At 36.3% G+C, this 20523-nt stretch overlaps 1 protein-coding gene across 2 annotated transcripts in view; it reads left to right on the forward strand.

The window, feature by feature from the left end:
- Positions 1-20523, forward strand: part of camk4 (calcium/calmodulin-dependent protein kinase IV) — a 187194-nt gene that overhangs the window by 79196 nt on the left and 87475 nt on the right. For both annotated transcript variants that reach the window (XM_088629361.1, XM_088629360.1), the window contains one exon: positions 20268-20330. In XM_088629361.1, coding sequence (XP_088485487.1) covers positions 20268-20330 — 63 coding nt within the window. The remainder of the gene's footprint in view (positions 1-20267; positions 20331-20523) is intronic.

Genomic DNA, 20523 nt, shown 5'->3' on the forward strand with positions numbered 1-20523 from the left:
TGTTAAAAATAGTCATAATCTGAAGGTTATTTATATTTGAATGAGGAAAGTATTTGAAGTGCCCTCTGGAGTGATTCATATGCCCACTGCAATAGGAAGAATAAACATTGTATACAGTGCATTGCAAAAGTATTCAGTCCCATCCTACAGTGTCACATTGTGTGAAATTACAAAATGATGTACAGTATACACAGCTTTTTAATATGTTATTCATAACCTGAAGATACTGTATATATGGGTATGTTACAGTAAAAGTCAGCAAAACTTAACAGAAAAAAATGAAATATATTCAATGGATAAGTATTCCGTCTTAAGATCTCAGTATTTGGTGGAAGGATTTTTGGCAGCAGTTATACAGTAGCTGCAAATCCTTATGGGTGAGTTTTTACTAACTTTGCACACTATCGTGGTACACTTTTTGCTCATGTTTCCTGGGAGAGTTTCTCAAGCTTTTAAAGATGGATAAGAGGATTGCATACGGACGGTGTTTTTTAATAGAATTCTAGTCGTGACTTTGACTTGACCACTAAAGGACATTCAATTTTCTTTTCTTAAGCCACTCCTGTTTACCTTTGGCCTTGTGCTTTGGATCATTGCCCTCCTGTTAGGTGAAATTTTGTCCCAGGTCTGAAGTAAGCATTCTTCTAAGATTTGCTAGTACTTTGCTACATCTATGTTCCCATAAGCTTCTCAGTCCCTGCTGATGAGCAGCAGAGCTATAGAATAATGATGCCTCTAGCATGTTTGACATTAGGGATGGTGTCGACTGAGTGACACAATGTTGGACTTGCATCAAATGTGAGATGTTGCTTTTGGACCAAAAGGTTCCAATTTAGTCTTGTATGACCTTTAAACATTTAGTTGCACTGTTATGAAAGCCATGTGGGTTTTGAGAAGTTGTTGTTTTTTTTTTATTCCGTACAAGCCCATTTGTAGATACACTAGGATATTGTTGACCCATGGATATGTTGTCCCATCTCTCCTGGTGAGGTCTATAACTCTTTCCAAGTCATCACTGGCCTCATGGTGGTATCCCTAACCAGTTTCCTCCTTACCCAGATGGTCAGGTTTGATGGATAGCCAGATATAAGCAGTGTGTGGATTCCTTTGCCTTCTTAATGATTGACTGCACCATTTTCGGAAATATTAAGGGTCTTTGAAATGTATTTATTTTTTCTCCTGACCTTTGCCCTTATTCAAATTGATTTCTGTGTTTCTTTAAAAGCTCCTTGGTATTCATGTTTTAATCTTTACTTAAAATTCTCGACCTGACAGAGGGACCTTAAAGAGATAGCACATAGTAGGCTCTTACCTTGTAATTTTGTGCACCTAAATTATTTTTCACAGTAAAGTTTAAATACTTATGCAATCATGACTTTTCCATTTTACTTTCATATTAATTATCTATTTACTTAATTTGTTGTAGTTTTTTTGCTTTGAATGCATTAAGTAGGTTATGTACAGTATGTAACATATTAATTGCTATTTCAAAGTGTTGTGACTGCAAAGCTGAAAGCAACAAAATGTGAAAAATGTGTAATGGTCTGTGCAAAGAATAATTTTGCCAGGCACTATAGCAGAATAAATTATTAATTACTACAGAGAATAAATGAATAAATGTGACCCTTGTGTTTTTTGGACTTAAATTAATAATGACTAATTAATGACTAAATTAACTGAGACTCTGTGCAATGCTTTTAAAATTACTATTTAAAATTTTTAGATATTTTGTAAGCAAGAAACATTAGCCAATCTGTTACTCTTTATCCAAAATACCTCTGTTTGATATTCATCAGAGGTATGAGTATTTTGGAGAACATTGTATGCAATTCTCAGGCAAACTTTGGACCAGTTAAATTCTGAGCAGTGTGATGCTAATTTACATAAACTGTGCATTATGCACTATGTCACTATGCATTATGTCAGCTTATAGGATATGATTCCAATGATGTCTTCCATATCCCAGTTTTTATTTATTTCATAATATGCTTATTTTTCGTCATGCACTATTGGTGTAATATTGGTGTAATACTTTCAGAATATGGCAGCTTACTAGACTAAATAACTAGTATAGTAAATGTTGTAGTTTACTGTTGCCCAGTACTTTTTTACTGACAGTTTTCTATACATGATAAATCCTTCTTTACCTCTGATGATACAGAATGGGATTGTCTTGCTATTTGTCTGCATTCTGAGGTTGTCTAAACGTAGTATAGTATGAATCACTTGGTTGTTCTTCTTGAAAGTTGCTTCAAAACTCTACCTGAAGATATTTGTGTTCTTCCTTAACTAATGTTATTCTTTAAAGTCTGCTGCATAAGTCATGATGTGTCATAATATACATTATAGAAACATTATACAAGGTCAATATAAAATAAACTGGGTATTTAAAAAAGACATGTAAACAGCTATGGCTTTGATATTTGATATTCAATTAGATAGTGGCTAGAAACAGCATAGTAGATTGCTATGCAATAAATTGTAAACTGTACATTATGTACATTATACTATGGGCTTGATGCAATCACAAGATTCAAGTGATTTTTAGTTTGGCTTCTATCTGTGCAAAAGCAAAGCTTCATAACTTTTCTATTTCAAGGAAGTACATAAGTGCTTCCACATCCATTGATATAGTCAGCCAAACTTAGTCACATATAGATCAAACAAATACCCCAGGAGTGTCCATAAACATTAAGTTAACCTTAATATTATCTTTGACATTTGTTCTAAACCTACTTAGCAGGAACTAATCCTTAGACAATGTGTTTTTCACTCTCTAATTTCGGAGATATAGATACTGTATATAAGACCAAAATGTGTTTAATTAAAATATGCCAGCAGGCACGTCACCCTGGCTAAGCAGGTGTGAGTGTGGTCTGTACCTGGATGGGAGACCCCCTGGGAAAAACTAAGGTTGCTGCTGAAAGAGGTGTTAGTGAGGCCAGTAGGGGGCGCTCATCCTGCTGTCTATGGGGGTCCATATGCCCAAGTCTAGTGACGGGGACACTACACTGTATAAAGGCACTGTCCTTCACATGAGATGTAAAACCAGTGTCCTGACTGTTATCATTAAAAATCCCAGGGCGTTTCTCAAAAAGAGTAGAGATATTACCCTGTCAACCTGGCCAAATTCCCCATTGGCTTTTACCAATCATGGCCTCCTAATAATCCCCATCTATGAATTGACTTCATCACTCTGTTCTCCTCCCTACTAATAGGTGATGTGTGGTGAGAATACTGGAGCACTATGGCTGCTGTCGTATGATCCAGGTGGATGGAGTCCCCATTACCTGTAAGGTGCTTTGAATGGAGTGTCCAGAAAAAATGCTATATAAGTGTCAGGAATTGTTGTTGTTGTTATTATTATTATTATTATTAATAATAATAATAATATGACACTAAGTATTTTAATTTGGGGATCTCCATGGCTCATGTTAGAATGCAGTCTTTTCTCTACATGGAGTAGACAAATATGGGCAATATGGGTAGATAACCACACAGGCTTATAACTGGCAGAATTAAACTGAGATTGAATTATACCAAATTGAAAACTTAGCTCTTCCTGATTTCAGAAATATTCGTTTTGTTATAATAAGGCCTTCTTTTCCTTGTCTTTCCTTGAAAACTACTATTAACTACTATTAGTATTGCAGTGACATTTTGTGGCATTTACTACTATTAAAAGCAATTACTTTTAATAAAGAATAATCAATGTAACAAATGTTAGTCCATTATTTTCTGGTACAATGTAAGAGCCTGCATTATTTTTGATTTATAGATGATTTTCAGTTGTTTAGCGATACTAGAGCAGGTTGCTGGGATACACCACTTTATGTGACGAGAGATGGCAATGGTTTTATTCTGAGCCCTGTGCCCCTCCAGCATAGCTGTCATCCATTAAAGAAGATAACATATTCACTTTACCTGTAAGTCATTTGAGCTGTAGAAATGACTCCCTTAAGTTTGGGGCTTTTAATAGCTTCTTCAGAAAGGATTTTGGTAGAGCAAAATAAATTAGTGACTCTCTGAAGACTTTCAGCTGTCAGGAACAGGTTATTGGTGAACCACTTCTTAGTTCCTTTGAAACGAATGCATCTTAAATTGTATGATTTACCTAACTGAAACTTTTTGGATTTTTCTCATAGAATACTTCTTTTAACAGCTAATTGAAGTGTTCCCTTGTCTTTAGAAATGTTTACTTAGGTGTTTTTAATATGAGGTGCTGTAGAATTTTGTGTACAGCCAATAGGATGTAATGTATTCCACAAAATCTAAAATTGTCAATTGCCTATTCTTCAGGATATTTCTTCTAAGTTTTTTTTATTTGTATTTCTTTTCCTAATCTCCATGACAATTAAAAAAATATATAATTTTCACTGTACTCAACGTAATAAACACATTTTGAGGAACGTTTTTTTACATATCTGGAAATACAGTTGCATCGTACTGAAGACTTGCTTGTACCTCCCAAGAAGACGCTTCTTACATTTTAAAAAATATAAATTTTGTAGCTGTCACGAACACGGACTGAAATCCGTGTCAGATCTTGTAGAACAGTGGTTCTCAAACTTTTTGGACCAAGTACCACCCCTAATCCAACAAAAGCATCCAAGTACCACCTACAAGTCATCATCTCATAGGAACCCCAGAAATTATCAATGACCAACATGAGCGCATGTGCACACACACTCACACATACATATAATAAATATTATAATAATAAACTTTGTTTGATATATTAAAATGTGGCTTCTCAAAGTGCTTTACAGAAAAAAACAACAACACATAAAAATAAAAAAGCACCATTTCAGTGAGAGGGGTGAGCCTGTTTAGTCGAGCTAAGCAGATGTGAATTAATTTTTCGAGCCTTGATACAATTCACAACAGTCTAACAGGTTTTAAATCATCATGCATTTTCTCGTGGTGGATGTTGCTATGAAACCATTCATTTCTGGAGCAACCTCTCTTATTCGTGCAACTACACCGCTGTGTCGGCTTGTCATTGCTCTAGCACCGTCTGTACAAACTCCGACACATTTTATCCAGTCGATGCCATTCTCTTCGATAAATTCATTCAGAAGCTGAAATACTGTATGTGCTCTCCTGTAGTTCCTGTTGGTAGCGGCTTACAGAACAGAAAGTCCTCACAGGACGTACCCTCAAACTCGTATCTAACGTAAACGAGCAAATTGGCCAAATCGACTACAGACTCATCTAATTGCAGTGAAAAACATCTGCTCATCTTAACGCGCTCTGTCAGCATACTTTTGATATAATCCTTCATTTCAATAATTCTATGAATGACTGTGTCTTTCAGGGAGGGCAGCAGGTCGAGCTGTTCAGCAGGTTTTTCTCCACACATAGTGTGGGGCTTACCTGCTTTAGCAATCCGCAAGCTTGCATTTTTCCACGTTTCCGTTTTTATTTCAGTGTTTATTTTAAGTATTTATTTCATGCGTATGGGAGACAAACACAGAGACGCTCGGTGTATTTTTCTCAAATTAATTTAGAACAGTTCTTCAATATTTTTCTGTTATTTTTCACGCTTTCCTGTGCTCACAAGATTGCCAGCGTTCGTAGCACGTATTTCTATGCATTCCTGTGTTTACAACTTTGGCATTGTTCCAAAATCACGCACATTCTCCTTTCTCCCTATTTGCTGGAGATACAGTAGCTTTTTTAAATACAATTGGTCACTTGCGTCTGTAGCACGCATTCCTATAGAGTGGTATAGAAGAGTATCTCTTGTGTCCACTGAAGTATTAGCGCGCACTGTAACGTAGTACATAGGCTGCGTATTCGATACGTATAAAAATACAAAATATGAAAACCCGTCCCGATTTTTTCAGCGACAGTTCCAGGGTCATTTGGCGTACCAGCTGGCGGCACGCCACGTACCACTGCAGGTACGCGTACCACTGTTTGAGAACCACTGTTGTAGAAGACCCTATGCGATGCGACATCTTACCCTAATGATGAGCCCCAAGGACTGGAGGAGCTGGTCTTTAAGTAATAACATTAAAAGGGTACACCTGGAGAGCTTAATCACACTGACAATAATGGGAGCAGTGGAGCGCCCTCTAGGGAGGGATGTCGGGCGTGACAGTAGCTTAAGTATGGAGGTCAGCACACTTTAATATAATTATAAATATATAACTTAATATAATAAAAAATAAACCTGCAAAAGGTTGGTTGAATAAGACTCCACTCCCCTTGTAATAGCCATCCTAAAGCTTGGGTGTATCCAATCACTTTCAAAATCGACTAAATTAATTTGGTTTCACCTGTGTTAAATTGAAGAGAGTCATATGATTTCAGGATAAATTCTGCAGTTCCTGTAGGTTCCTTCTGATGGGTTGTACATCTCAAAGGACCTTTCAAAGGAACTCTGGGACAAAGTCATGAAAAGGCACAGGTTGGAAGTTGTATGAAACAATTTTGAAGTCACTTGAAAATCTCTTGGAGAACAGTCAAGACGATTAAGATTAAGAGGTGAAATCTGGAACCACCGAGACCCTGCCAATCCTGCCTACATCAGTCAATTCCTCCAAACTGACTGAAAAAGAACGAGACCCAGCAGAGGAGGCTACAAAGTGCCACAGAGTTGAAAATGTATAGAGAAGAATGGTCAAATATGGCTAAATCTAGGCATGCAAAGATAGTGGAGACCTTTCTAAGCAGCTCACCGCTGTAATTGCTGTCAGAGGTGCTTCCACAAAGTGTAAACTCAGGGAGGTGGTGACCTATGCAACTATAGTATTTCCGTTTTGTATTTCAATGTATAATTTTTCCTCAATAAAACATTTTTTCCTTTAAGTGTGAAGTATGGTAAGCGGGGGAAAATCCTCTGAGGCACTGTCACAACAAAATGGTAAAAATGTTCAAGATGGTGTATGTCAGGATAGTTATTAGTTTTTTGTCTTGTATGTTGATAAAAAATGCCAACGCAATGCTGGTATCAACCTAGTATTTTGCATACATTAATTTCTCATTTTGATTCTAGAAAAGGAATGTCAGTTTTGAGGCCAAAATAAAATAAAAGAACCACAATTATCCTGAAATGGTGCCATCTATATACATATTTGAACTTAATTTACCCTTTCCTGTGCTTTGCATTTCCTTGCTTGTATTACAGTAGAAAGAAGAATAGGAAGAATAGGCTTTCCATGGGTTTATTAGGCTAATCTGTAGCAGGATTAAGAGCACATGATCACACTTTAGCTGATTTAGCAACAGCTAGAGAAATATCTGTTTTTGGTGCTCATCCATTATATTGCTTATTTGTTTCATCAACAATCAATGTTAAGAAGAAAAAAAATCAACATTGAATTTTGACTGCTGTGATTGTTCATAAAAGTAAAAATGATAAACGATTTTGGAAGACAATTTAAATGTATTACCTCCAATAGGATTTTTGTTTGGCATATAAACTACTTAAGAATTGTGTAAATTGATTTCCTTTGAACCTTACAGATGCAGCCATTCAAAATGCGCGGGCGATACCGCATTATTTTGCGGTACGCTGTACGCAGTCTACCGCAAGCTACTGGTAAATACCGCGAGTTACCGTAAATTCTCCTATAATACGACAAGCAAAATAATAGTATCCGGAATTTCCGCAAGGTGGAGCTAATAAAGCTCAACCTCTCATGTTTGAGCTGTGGCCATCAAAGTCTTTAACGAAGATATTACTAATAGTATTAATAATGAATGACCTTGGACAAGCTGTAAGTGTAAACTCAAAGTATTGCCCTGGTCAACATTCTTTTTTTCATTGACCGTCTTTGTAAAAGTAACACCACAGCATTTCGCAATCACGCATTTGTTTCCAATCATTGCAAAGTACAGTGATTCACCATGCCTTTCACACGCTCATAAAAGAGATTGATTTAGGAACATAAACATATTACCGTATGCAAACTGTACTGTATACAGTATGTATATGTATATTTAATGTCTTAACTGTGCCCGTTTAAGTATTGAATATTCATATCTAATTCTACCACTGAAGGGAAATCTTAGTAGCTGAGCATAAAAAGAATAGGAGCATACTGCAACGCGTGTGAAGGCCATAAACCATATTAATTTTGGAACATAAACATACAGTATATGGCTTGTCTCGGTACTTTAAAGAAAACATACACGAAACATGGTTTCATTATGACCAGAATCGGTCTTGAGATATTTTTTACTTGATTTACAGTATTTGAGAGGTATGTCTTAACACCGATACTACAGTGCTTAAGTACTGCTCACGTATATGTTTCTAGGTTTATATTATGCATTTCATACGGTCAAATTACTTTTGAGCAACTAATAAGAAGCGCGAAACGGTATGCGTTTTAGTTTCGTTTTGTGCTGGGACCCGTGGATTGATTAGAGATATCAAGTACATACAAGTCATTTTTTAAATGTTGTAGTTTGTCTTGAAAAAATGTTACGAGTACATCATCTATCAACAATTACACAGGTTCTGTTTCCATATTGCGGATTTTGGTTACGTAATATTATTTTCTAGATTTCACGTTGTGAATATATGATTTGGGCAAACAGAGCCGCAAAGAAGTACATTATGGGTTGTTGTTTTTTTTGCAGTTTTATCTAGAACAAGCGATGCTTAAACCTTTGTCTGATTCTTGTGAAACTATCCACACGACAGTTACAGTACGTAGGAGTTGACTTCAGTGATGTCACTGATGGGATGTTTCTAAAAATCCATCCTCTGTAAAACGTCTTCTCTAGTTGTCCTGCATATGTATTCGCTAATGAAGCTGTGTGTTCTGAGCCTGGATCTCTACATTTCTGTATGAACCAGCTTAGAGGGCTAAAGACAGCTTGTGTTTAAATTGAGTGTAAGGCAATTTATGCTTCTAAAGTCATGGTCAGCATTTATTATTGTACTGTGCTGTAAACTTGTTCTGTGCCAAGTCACATTATTTTATAGCGTTTTTATAGCGTTATCAAATCCGGTGGCGCTGTGTGTTAGTTTCCTGACTCCCATGTCACATGGTCTGTGATTGAAACCTGTGAAACCGGTTTAATCCGTCACAGCCAGCACTCCGGTTGTAAAGTAGAAGCAGGCGAGATTTCCAGCGAAAGACACCTCCCCCTTCTTCAGGTGTGAGGGTCTTCTGCTCAGAATGAAACGCTAAAATGTAATGTAGGCTCTGAATGGGTTCAATTATGATTTGGGCTTGATTAAGGTCGCTGCCTTTCATCTAAAACCCTACTTGAATCCTTCTAAACTAAAAATCAGTGTTAGTGAGTTCTAAATAAAGAGGTATCCAGGTAACAGTGAAACGGGCAGACAGTCTGGGGAGATCGCCCGTTTTCCATGTAAATAGTTCCCTGGTTCCGCACCCCTTGGTGTTTCTCTCGATCTCTCTCGGGTCACCTGATCATTAGCTCGAAAGATTTGAGTGCTTTGTGTATATTCTAATGGTAGTGGGGGCAGGGTGTGTGGGAACAGGTTTGGTTGAAATTGCATTGGAGATCTATGTTTTTAAACACCTGAAACATTTTCTCTGAAAGCATTTTCTTCGCAGTTTAACCGATCTTGTTACAGCATGTTACAGTTTACTATTATTAACCATATTAATTTTAAGTGCTTAATGTAAAATCTTGTAAAAATATATTTTCATTGTTCAAATATACATTAAGTCTGACTATCATATAATAAGTTAAATACAAAACTAAAGAAAAAATAGGGTTAAATATAATTCAAAATATTTTGCTAACAATGTTAACTGTTTATGAATAATAAAATGTATTAACTAAGGAGTAGGATGGCACAGTTGTTAGTATGTTTTTTGTTTTGTTTCTTTTTCATAAATACAACAGTAGTACCTGATGTCTCAGTGGCTTTCAAAATTAAATTATGCATGCAAACCTGTGAACTAGAAAGATAACTAAGATATCCATCCATTTATAATGGTGGCAAAGTGGTTAGCATTGCTATCTTGCAGCACTGGGGTCCTAGGTTCAATTCCTGCCATCCTGTGTGTGTGTGGGGTTTACATGTTCTCTCTGGGTTACATGGTTTTTCTCCATATGTGTGATATGACTCCCTCTCGCACTCCAAAACATACTGGTAAGTTAATTGATTTATGGGAAAACTGGCCCTGGTGTGTGTGTTTGTGTCTGTCTGTCCTGTGATGGACTGGCGCTATGTCCAGGGTGTATTCTGCCTTGTGTCCGTTGCTTACTGGGATAGGCTCCAAATCCTCTGTACTGGATAAAGAGATTAGAAATGGAAGTAAAGGCACTGTGTGGATGGAACTATACACAGTGTTAGAAACCCACTATGAAATGGCAGCATCTCACTGAGAATAAAATATTTTATAGTGCTGGCTTAAGGAAACAGCCTTTCCACCTCTCTTGCACATCAGTATCCATACCTAGTTATTTAAACAAATTGCCTCTAATTATAAACATCTTAATATGCTGGCTCTGTGGATCCGCATCAGCTATGTTTGCCCATTCCTTCAATTCATGTGCATCCAACACACAGTTCAATGCCAGCAACTACACATAATCTAAAATACAATCCTTATTTCAGTATCTATGTAAACATATAGTCTGTTAACTTCATCATCTTCATCAAAAGTATGCCTAACCCCATTAGGAAGTGTTCTTGTTATAAGTGTATTCCTCAGCTTTCCCCAAATTATCTTCTTCTTGCCAACATCTCTAGTCTTTTATCCTGCAATAACTCAGCCAACACTTAAATCTCCAAAAGCTGCTTGTGTTAATTTCTTTAAATCACAAATATCATGTGTAAATACTGGCCATGTAATACTCTGCATTTTGGAATAATAGTTTATTTTAAAGGGAACTAGAGAAACTAAGAACTAGAGAAATCAAGAAAGGCTTTTTTTCTAGAATTAATAAATGCACATCCTGTTCACTGGGGAAATTAAATCCACACTGAGCAATCTTCAATATGTTCAGAATATGACAGCAAGAATCCTATCAGGGATGCATTACACCTGTTTTCAAGTCCTTGCACTGGTTACCTATCAGATTTTGAGTCAACTTCAAAATCCTTATCCTCCTTATATACTGTCCTACAACTGTTATTATTGATCATCGAATTATTGTACTTGACATGACTTCATTCAGCCTTTCCTGAACGTCTATGACAGGCAGAGAGAGTGCTGTTTCTGGTGCGATCTTTTGCAGCTGACATTTCACTGTTTTAAACAAACAAGAAATTAGATTGGTCATAAATCACTTATTCTATATAAACACAGCGTAATTGCCCTCCGAAAATCCTCTTTTTCTTGTTCATTTTAGAGACCTTGAACGAAACTGATTTTAGATGTCAGAAAGGATTTATTTTCTCTGTATTTCCTACATTGCTTTGTCGAGATTTTAACTTTATATCTAACTTTATATCTAGGCTCAGATTTCAACTATAAATCGTACAGTAATTAATAGCAGTAAATACTGATGTTTATACATGTCAGCAGCCATATCACCCTGCAACTCACAACTGGCAACCCACTGAAGCTAAGCAGGTGTGAGCCTGGTCAGTACCTGGATGGGAGACCTCCTGGGAAAAACTGCTGGAAGAGGTGTTAGTGGGGCCAGCAGGGGGCGCTCACCCTGTGGTCCATGTGGGTCCTAATGCCCCAGTATAGTGATGGGGACACTATACTGTAAACAGGCACTGTCCTTCGGATGAGACGTAAAACCGAGGTCCTGACTCTCTGTGGTCATTAAAAATCCCAGGGCGCTTCTTGAAAAGAGTAGGGGTGTAACCCCGGTGTCCTGGCCAAATTTCCAATTGGCCCTTACCAATCATGGCCTCCTAATAATCCCATTCTATGAATTGGCTACATTACTCTGCTCTCCTCCCCACTGATAGCTGATGTGTGGTGAGCGTTCTGGCGCACTATGGCTGCCGTCGCATCATCCAGGTGGATGCTGCACATTGGTGGTGGTGGAGGGGAGTCCCCATTACCTGTAAAGCGCTTTGAGTGGAGTGTCCAGAAAAGCGCTATATAAATGTAAGCAATTATTATTATACATAAAAAAGTCATGCCTTGGAGTATAGACCCCCAAAGGAATCCCATAGACTCAAACTGCAAAATAAACACATACAGAAAGAAAGTATTTGTATTGTAATTGCAAATCCTGGTACTGTATGAGTGATTGGTATGACTTTCCTCATTACAAATCTCTTATTAGAATTTAAATTTCTCTGTAACTCCAGGTCAGAACAGAGAAAATGTAACTGCCTTAAGGAGTTTACGATTATGAAAAATAGAAGGATAAGCATGATACGTATGTCTTCTGTCATTTTCTAAGTCATGTTACTGAGCACCAAATCTTATTGAGAATATGAATCCATTTAAGGTTTTTACCATTAAAGTAACGGTTTATTCCATGCTGAAAATGTTTGTACCAGACTTTTTTGAGGCCTGTTTAATTGTGTCTGAAGTCTGATGTTGTAAATTTTATTGTTAAAAAGATCCATGAAAATGTCACTACTAAAGTTAGCTGGTACTGTTGGTATTGTAAGTGGCAAGTAGAGCTCATATTTTAGATTTTGTGTAGTTGCTAGCGTTGAACTGTGTGTTGGATGCACATGAATTGAAGGAATGGGCAAACATAGCTGATGCGGATCCACAGAGCCAGCATATTAAGATGTTTATAATTAGAGACAATTTGTTTAAATAACTAGGTATGGATACTGATGTGCAAGAGAGGTGGAAAGGCTGTTTCCTTAAGCCAGCACTATAAAATGTTTTATTCTCAGTGAGATGCTCCCATTTCATAGTGGGTTTCTAACACTGTGTATAGTTCCATCCACACAGTGCCTTTACTTCCATCCATTTCTAATCTCTTTATCCAGTACAGAGGATTTGGAGCCTATCCCAGTAAGCGACGGACACAAGGCAGAATACACCCTGGACATAGCGCCAGTCCATCACAGGACAGACAGACACAAACACACACACACCAGGGCCAGTTTAAATCTAACCTCAGAACCTTTCTTTTCAGAAGACTTAGTGTCTGTATCTGCTTCATTTTCTAATTTTGGTAGCACCTCTAACTGCTTGTCTTTCTTATATGCATTTACTTTGTAATCTGTGGTCCTTTTATCTGTTTTTACATCTACTGTATTGCTTTGAGATGCCACCTTTAATGGTGATATATCAAATAAAGTTTTTTATTATTGTTATAGGGAAACATGATCAGATTTTCCCTGGTTCAGAAAAAAAGATCTAAAGTATACTAGTTTGTCACTCTTCTCATTCCCTTTGCTAAATGACTTTTCATACTAATCTGATCAATCTAACTGCCAGTTTTCTGTGCTTTCTCTATCCTGCTAGATTTGCAATTATTCTGAAAAAATCTTGAAATAACTCATTTCTAAATACCTTTTTTCACTGTTAACATCTTGCAGCAACTCTGCGACAAAATATACACTCTGACAGTTCATCCTGATACCAACATTAAATAAAACAAATCTTAAGATTTCTATATTTATGTCTTTATTTAGTGGTTTCATTAGTGACAAAGGCTAAACTTTCTTGGAAAAATGTCTTTTATGTGTTGCGGAAAAAACTGACTTGCTTTAACAAAATATGTTTACAAATCCTTTCACCTGGCATTTTCGTAGTTAGAAATTATGGAACGCTCTGTTAAAAGCAAGGGAGTTTTTATGTCCTTTGCAGTTCTTTTGCAACATGAATATAATTATATCGTTATTAATTTCTTGAGATACGCGATTCCATATTATATTCCCTTTTAATCAAATTCTAAAAGTATGCTTGTTGACTCCGGTATCGCGTTAGTTAAAGACTTCGATGCTTAAAATGTTTAGGGAGAAATGGAATACTGGTGTGTATGTTTTCTTTAAAGTACCGAGACCAGCCATATACTGTATGTTTAAGTTCCAAAATTAATATCGTTTATGGACTTCACACGCTTTGCAGTATGCTCCTATTCTTTTTATGCTCAGGCACTAAGTAAAAGGAGATGCTTCATATTGCTTGACTAATTTTAAAAACTAAGTTAGAAATGCAGACGCTCCCTCGGTGCGCTGCTCTGGTGCACCGGCTCTTACACAGTGCCTGTCTGCCGTAAGCGTTACAATATACATACCCAACACTGCTTGTACCCATCTGTCATGCAAATAAAACACCTTGAATTGAATTGAATTGAGGGGAGAGGGGGGGAATACTAAAGCCAATACTGGCTCAATACCCTCAATGGGCTTTGACGTGCTAATGCATTGGTTTAACAGTCCGGGTGTGGCAGGCTTCCAATGTCAACTCGACTCGATTGGAAGACAATGAACGTATTTTGTGATATTTAGAAATATAAATTTGTTTGGTGCGAGTGAGGTTTTATTTAATCTCTGACCAAGGGAAACGTTTCATTTTTTCAAAGAAATGTTTGTTAAAAAATAAAGTCATAGTTCCATGGGATTCAATCACAGACCATGTGACATGGGAGTCAGGAAACTAACACACAGCGCCACCGGATTTAATAACGCAATAAAAACGCTATAAAATAATGTGACTAGGCACAGAAAAAGTTTACAGCACAGTACAATAATAAATGCTGACCATGACTTTAGAAGCATAAATTACCTTACACTCAATTTAAACACAAGCTGTCTTTCTGTATGAACCTCTAAGCTGGTTCATACAGAAAATGTAGAAATGCATTAGCCTGATTATGATGAAAAAACACATAATTAAACACGCATTTGCGATTTAAATCAGAACACGATTTAAATCAATATAAATGTTTATATTGTAACGCATACTGTCCAGCCTCCATTTCTCTATAAAAATTTACTCTGTTGCACACACACACACTAGAAGCAGGAACCGCTGTCAGAAGGGAAGATGTGTTCAAAATATCGCAAATATCGACCATGTTGCGATATTTTGAAATATAAAAGTCAATTGATTGTCCATAATATCGCTATTCTATTTTTTCGAAGAAATGTTTGTTAAAAGAAAAGTCCAGCACCAGCTGGATTTGAACACACAACCTGCCAGTTGGTAGTCACGCACCTAGACCAGTAGGCTATAAGACAGCTCGCATGAACAGGCAGGCGAAACAGCCCTACACAGCCCTGTCGCAGTACACGGATATAATCATACCGTTATTAAATTCTTTAGATACGCGATTCCATATTATATTCCCTTTTAATCAAATTCTAAAAGTATGCTTGTTGACTCCAGTATCACGTTAGTTAAAGACTTCGAAGCTTAAAATGTTTAGGGAGAAATGGAATACTGGTGTGTATTTTTTTCTTTAAAGTACCAAGACCAGCTATATACTGTATGTTTATGTTCCAAAATTAATATCGTTTATGACCTTCAGATGCGTTATGCTCCTCTTCTTTTTATGCTCAGCTACTAAAATTTCCCTTTAGTGGTAAAATTCCATATAAATATTCAAAACTAAGCGGATTGAAATGTGCACAGTAAAGACATTAAATGATTAAATCTTTTCACTACCAACCAATGCACCACGAGTGCCCCTGTCGGTCATTTTGGCCAGCCAATCACTTACCGCGGTGCCCTGCGGGTTGGTTACTGTACCGCGGGTTTTTACCGCTCATTTTGAATGGCTGCATCTGTAGCTCAGAAAAAAATAATCACAACCTTTCTGAAGAAGTGCAATCTGAACCTTCAAATGTCAAAATGTACTCAGTTACACAGCTCTAGATAAATTAGAATTATTGATTAATTAGAAAAAAGAATAAAAAAGGTTGGAATCTTTGATATACAGTACTGTACTGTATCAGTTCAATACATTTAAAATAAACTATTGGTCTGAGAGTTAGTAACCAAAAAGGAAAAGGAAAGTCTGTTAGCTGATTTTGAAAGGAGTGAAGAAGGATTATAAACCTGACAGGTTTCTTCAGATGAAGAAGAACATTAGAAGACTTGAACATCCACCAAAATCTTCTGACCTTAACTCAGTGCACATGTTGAATAAGTCACCACCAAAAAACAAGGATGATTTGAAACACATGGCTGAGGAAACTTGGCAGGTCTTCCTGCCTCGTTAAAAAAGAAATGCATTGATGCAAACCAGGCTTATTTATACCAATTTATCTGATTGTATTGAAACAGTGCTCTAAAGTAGTTTATAGTAACATCAATTTACTAAAACAAAAACAAGCAAAAGGTGCCCTTTTATAAATAGTTTTTAGGGTTATGTTTAAAAACCTGGTCGGTGCATCATTTGTTACTGTGTAAAATAGATCAATACTATACATTTAGTATTTTTTTTTCCTGAAAAGTCACTGCTACAGTATAATATGCAAGGTAAAAAAAACTCAAAGGACCCGCCTGCAGTCTTAAAACATGTAGCTCAGTGGTAGACTTCCTAGAAAACAAGATGTGTGTAATGAACTGAAACCACTTAGTGTGTTCTGTGCCCTGGGCCTTTCATGGGGACTCTACTGGCAAATGATAGCAGACAAAACATCACAAAACATCTCATAGAATCAGATTCATGCACTGTAGTTGTTAAGGAGGCTATGAATAGAGAAGGTCATTCAGTAAAATCCCATCTGCAGAAATAGAGCTACAAGACAAGAGGAATTCTTTTAAACCATTTTATTTTATGAATGTGACACAGCATGCATATAAGTGAGGCTATATCATGAAGTACAGTAATTGCATGAGGGGGAGGTTAACAGTAAAACTACACAGTAGAGAGGCTATTATCAGCCACAAGCCCAATTAGCTCTTTTTATGCAGCTTATCAGCATGCTTTCTCATATAAAATAGTTAGATGTAAGTTCAGATCACACTTACAGCACCAACATTTCTCTTCTTCCAATGTGCCACATCATAGACTTACTAAAATGTGCTTTTATTGATCAGTAGATAGTAGACTTGTAAGGATACGAATATTTACGGCACAGTTTTAAGACATTATTTCATGTACTGTCTGTACTTTACTTTATTTAAGTGTCCAGAAAAACACAATTTAAATCAGTTAAAGAACAAATGACAAATACAGAGAAAACACAAAAAGAAAAAGGACAACAAAAAGAAACTAGCTTTTCAGGAAAATCTCTATTATTAGCTTGAATCGGGCTTTTAAGATAAAATAAGCACATAAGCTTATTCCTGTTATTTTCTCTTTCTCTTTCTTTTGTAAATATTTTTCTGCATTATAAAACTTCAGTAAATACTGTCTTGTTTTGCACTTCATTTTGGTTTTCTTTACAGTTCTTTATGACTTCTGTGATCAATCCTTGACATACAGCAAGGTGGTTTAGTAACAGCCTGATGTGCCATATGACCTCCTCTTATTTGTAATCATTCTTTCATTCTTATGTTTGTCTCAGCACAGTGGTTAAATAAAAAGATAGTCTGAATGAACACTAAGCATTATGGTCCTTTTTGTAGTTGTCTGCATGTCTATTTCAGCCTACAGTAAATCACAAGGTATTGTACCTTGTGTTACCTTCAGAACAATTGGCACCATTAATGAAGATGAGCAAAAAAGGTTGTATAAAATAAACAACACAGGTCATGAGCTATATTGTAGTTTTCCAACACGTGGAATTAATTCAATCAAAATTACACATTTCTTCAATTATACATTTATTTCCAAAAAGTTAAGTGCCACAATTATTGTCATCCCTGTTTTCAGTATTTTATGTACCTTCCCCTTGTAAGGATAAGTGCACTGAGGCCTTTTCTATAATGTTTTATGAGATTGGGAGGGATCTTTTACCATTTCTTCATACAGAATCTTTTCAGATCCTTGATGCCTTTCGGTCTGCACTTATGGACTGCTCCCTTCAAACTACAGGTTTGGAGTATGGAGTATACAAGTATGGAGACTGAGTTGGCAATTGCAAAATGTTAATATTTTTGTCAATTACCCATTTCTTTGTGGATTTTGATGAGGCTTTGATGTGTGCTGGAAGATCCACTTGCAGCCAAGGTTATGCCTTCTGGCAGAGACAAGCAGGTTTTTGGCTAAAATGTCCTGGTAGTTAATTTTGCTGATGACCTTAACAAGGGCCTGAGAACCAGTGGAATCAAAAAAAGCCCCCCAACATCAAAGATCCATCACCATATTTTATAGTAGGTGTGATGTCCTGCTTTCACATCCTTCTTTTGGCACCAAACCCACCTCTGGTGTCTTTGGCCAAAAAGCTCTATTTGCATCTGTTCCTGTTCCAATCCAAGTGGCAGAGATGTTTAGAAAACTCCACATTCTTATGGTTGTTGATTTCTCTCAATAAAGATTTTTTTTCTGGCAGCCCTTCCAAAATAGCCCATTGCCATGTAGGAAGTATCTGCAGTAATTGTAATTTTGGAGACTTGATGACCCCAAAATACAACCAAACTGTAGCCCTTGGAATTTGCCAACGTTTTTGCAAGTAGCCCACACTTGCATCCTTACCAAGAAAGTTTACCTGGTAAACTATGGTTTACAGTAAACAGTGGTAAACAGTGGTATTAATCCCGTAGGGAAATTTAATCAATTTCCCTATGGGATTAATAAAGTATTATCTATCTATTTAAACCTGGTTACCAGTGGTACTGGTTTATCTGGTACATGGTAAATCTGGTGAAGCTGTTTACCTGGAAAACAGTGGCATTAAAGTTACAAACTATTGTCTTTTTTTGTTTGTGTACCCATTGCCTGATTTAGAAAGACAATCATTTTGTTTAACTTCATGGATCAAGGTGAACAGCAAAGAGACAAATGTCTCTTTATGTCTCTTTTCATATGTGAGTTCTTTGCCTTTCCCCATAGTGATGGATGATAAAAGGATTTGACATGCATGTTATCTCATTTTATACCCGAGTGAAACAGGAAATTGTGGAATTCCAAAATATAGTTCCATAAGATTAAGATGAACATGAAAAGGAGAATAGAAAGGAGACTAAATTTTATTTGATTTTGTGCCTAAGATGCTTTATGGATAGAAATAATTTTGACACCAATCTTTTAGAGAAATAAACTTACTTTTTAACAAAATTCCTTTTTACTCTGTATTCATTGGAATACAAGAATATAGTTTTTCCTGGTATATATTGATGACTTTATATAAAGAGAGTAAAGAAGTCATATTCAGCAGCTTAATTACTATTCTGATCAATGAATAAACTTGTATTATATTAACTTGTATTTTTGTTGTAACAAATGAGGAGGTTACGAGAAAAGTGGAGAAAATCAAGAACTGACTGAGCAGATTAGTCAATAACTAAATGAAATATCATAACCCCCCAACTTGTAAATATTTTTGCCAGAATATACCCAAGCAGTTGGTATAGTAAGAGGCATGTAAGTTCTCTGTCCTCTGGTACTGCTTTGGTTAGAAAAAGAATAATTCACACTTGGTTAAACAAATATTTATTAACAATGACAATACAAACACTACAAGCAACATAAATACAGAACACACATGTGACTGTATTTACAAGTTTACAGACAAGATTTTTCAGAGACCTACTTCTAAACCACCCAGAAAACCCCAGGCTGCTACCAAGTATTTGACACTTAAATAATGTCTACAGAGGCCAAAGAATAGATAAGCTGTCTTGTAAACTTAATGCTAAACAACCTGAGTTTAAATTTCCAGATACCACAAAATAAATGGGAGCCTATCTCCCTATTCTAAAATGCACCCTCTACAGAAGAGGCAGTATAAAACTGAGGAATTTCTCACTCAGAAAATTCCCTAAAATCCATAAAATAGCAAGCTCTCTTAGCAAGATTTAAATATTTTGCTCCAATCTGGTTTTCTTTTGAATGATCATGAAGTAGATACTCTTGCCCGGCTCAAGCTGATAGTTCCAGCTCCTCCTGACTTTTCTCTCTTGTGGTCTGACCTTCTTTTTCTTACTGTCTCTCCCCTTTACCAAGTCTGATCTGATTGTATAAGGTGTGTGTCTGGATTGTTGATTGACACCTAATCATCACAGACTCACTACATCTCAGACAACTTCCCCTGTGCTTCGAAGCTGTAAATGTTTACATTTCCATGAGTTACACACATTATCTAGAGTCTTAGACATCTCCATTGTAACCTTCCTCAGGCGATATTCTTCTCCTAAAGTATTTATTATCTAATATATTATTGTCTGCATATCTAAATATGTTTTAAACCTTACGTTCATGTCTAAAGTAAAATAGTTTATGATCTGATCATAAATGAGTTGAATATAAAATAATTTTAAGTATATATACTGTACCAATATGCATTTGTTACCTGGAATATTTGCTTTAAATTTATAACCTCATTTTTATCACAGGTTGACAAGAAAATTGTACGGACAGAAATTGGTGTCTTACTTCGACTTTCCCATCCTAATATTGTAAGTACTATATTGTTTCCTTCCTCTCAAAATCTGTAAATATAATCCTGCAAATATAACAGCCTTTTTCAGTGTCATTTGTAATACAGTATAATTCAAATATTCCTCATTTGGTCCTTCTTAATAATACTTATAATAATATTAATAGTTTATTGTTTATTCCATTGTCCAACATCTATATCCACGGTTATTT

This window comes from Lepisosteus platostomus, chromosome 4 (genome assembly GCF_059453375.1).
Source record: "Lepisosteus platostomus isolate fLepPlt1 chromosome 4, fLepPlt1.hap1, whole genome shotgun sequence".
NCBI lineage: Eukaryota > Metazoa > Chordata > Actinopteri > Semionotiformes > Lepisosteidae > Lepisosteus > Lepisosteus platostomus.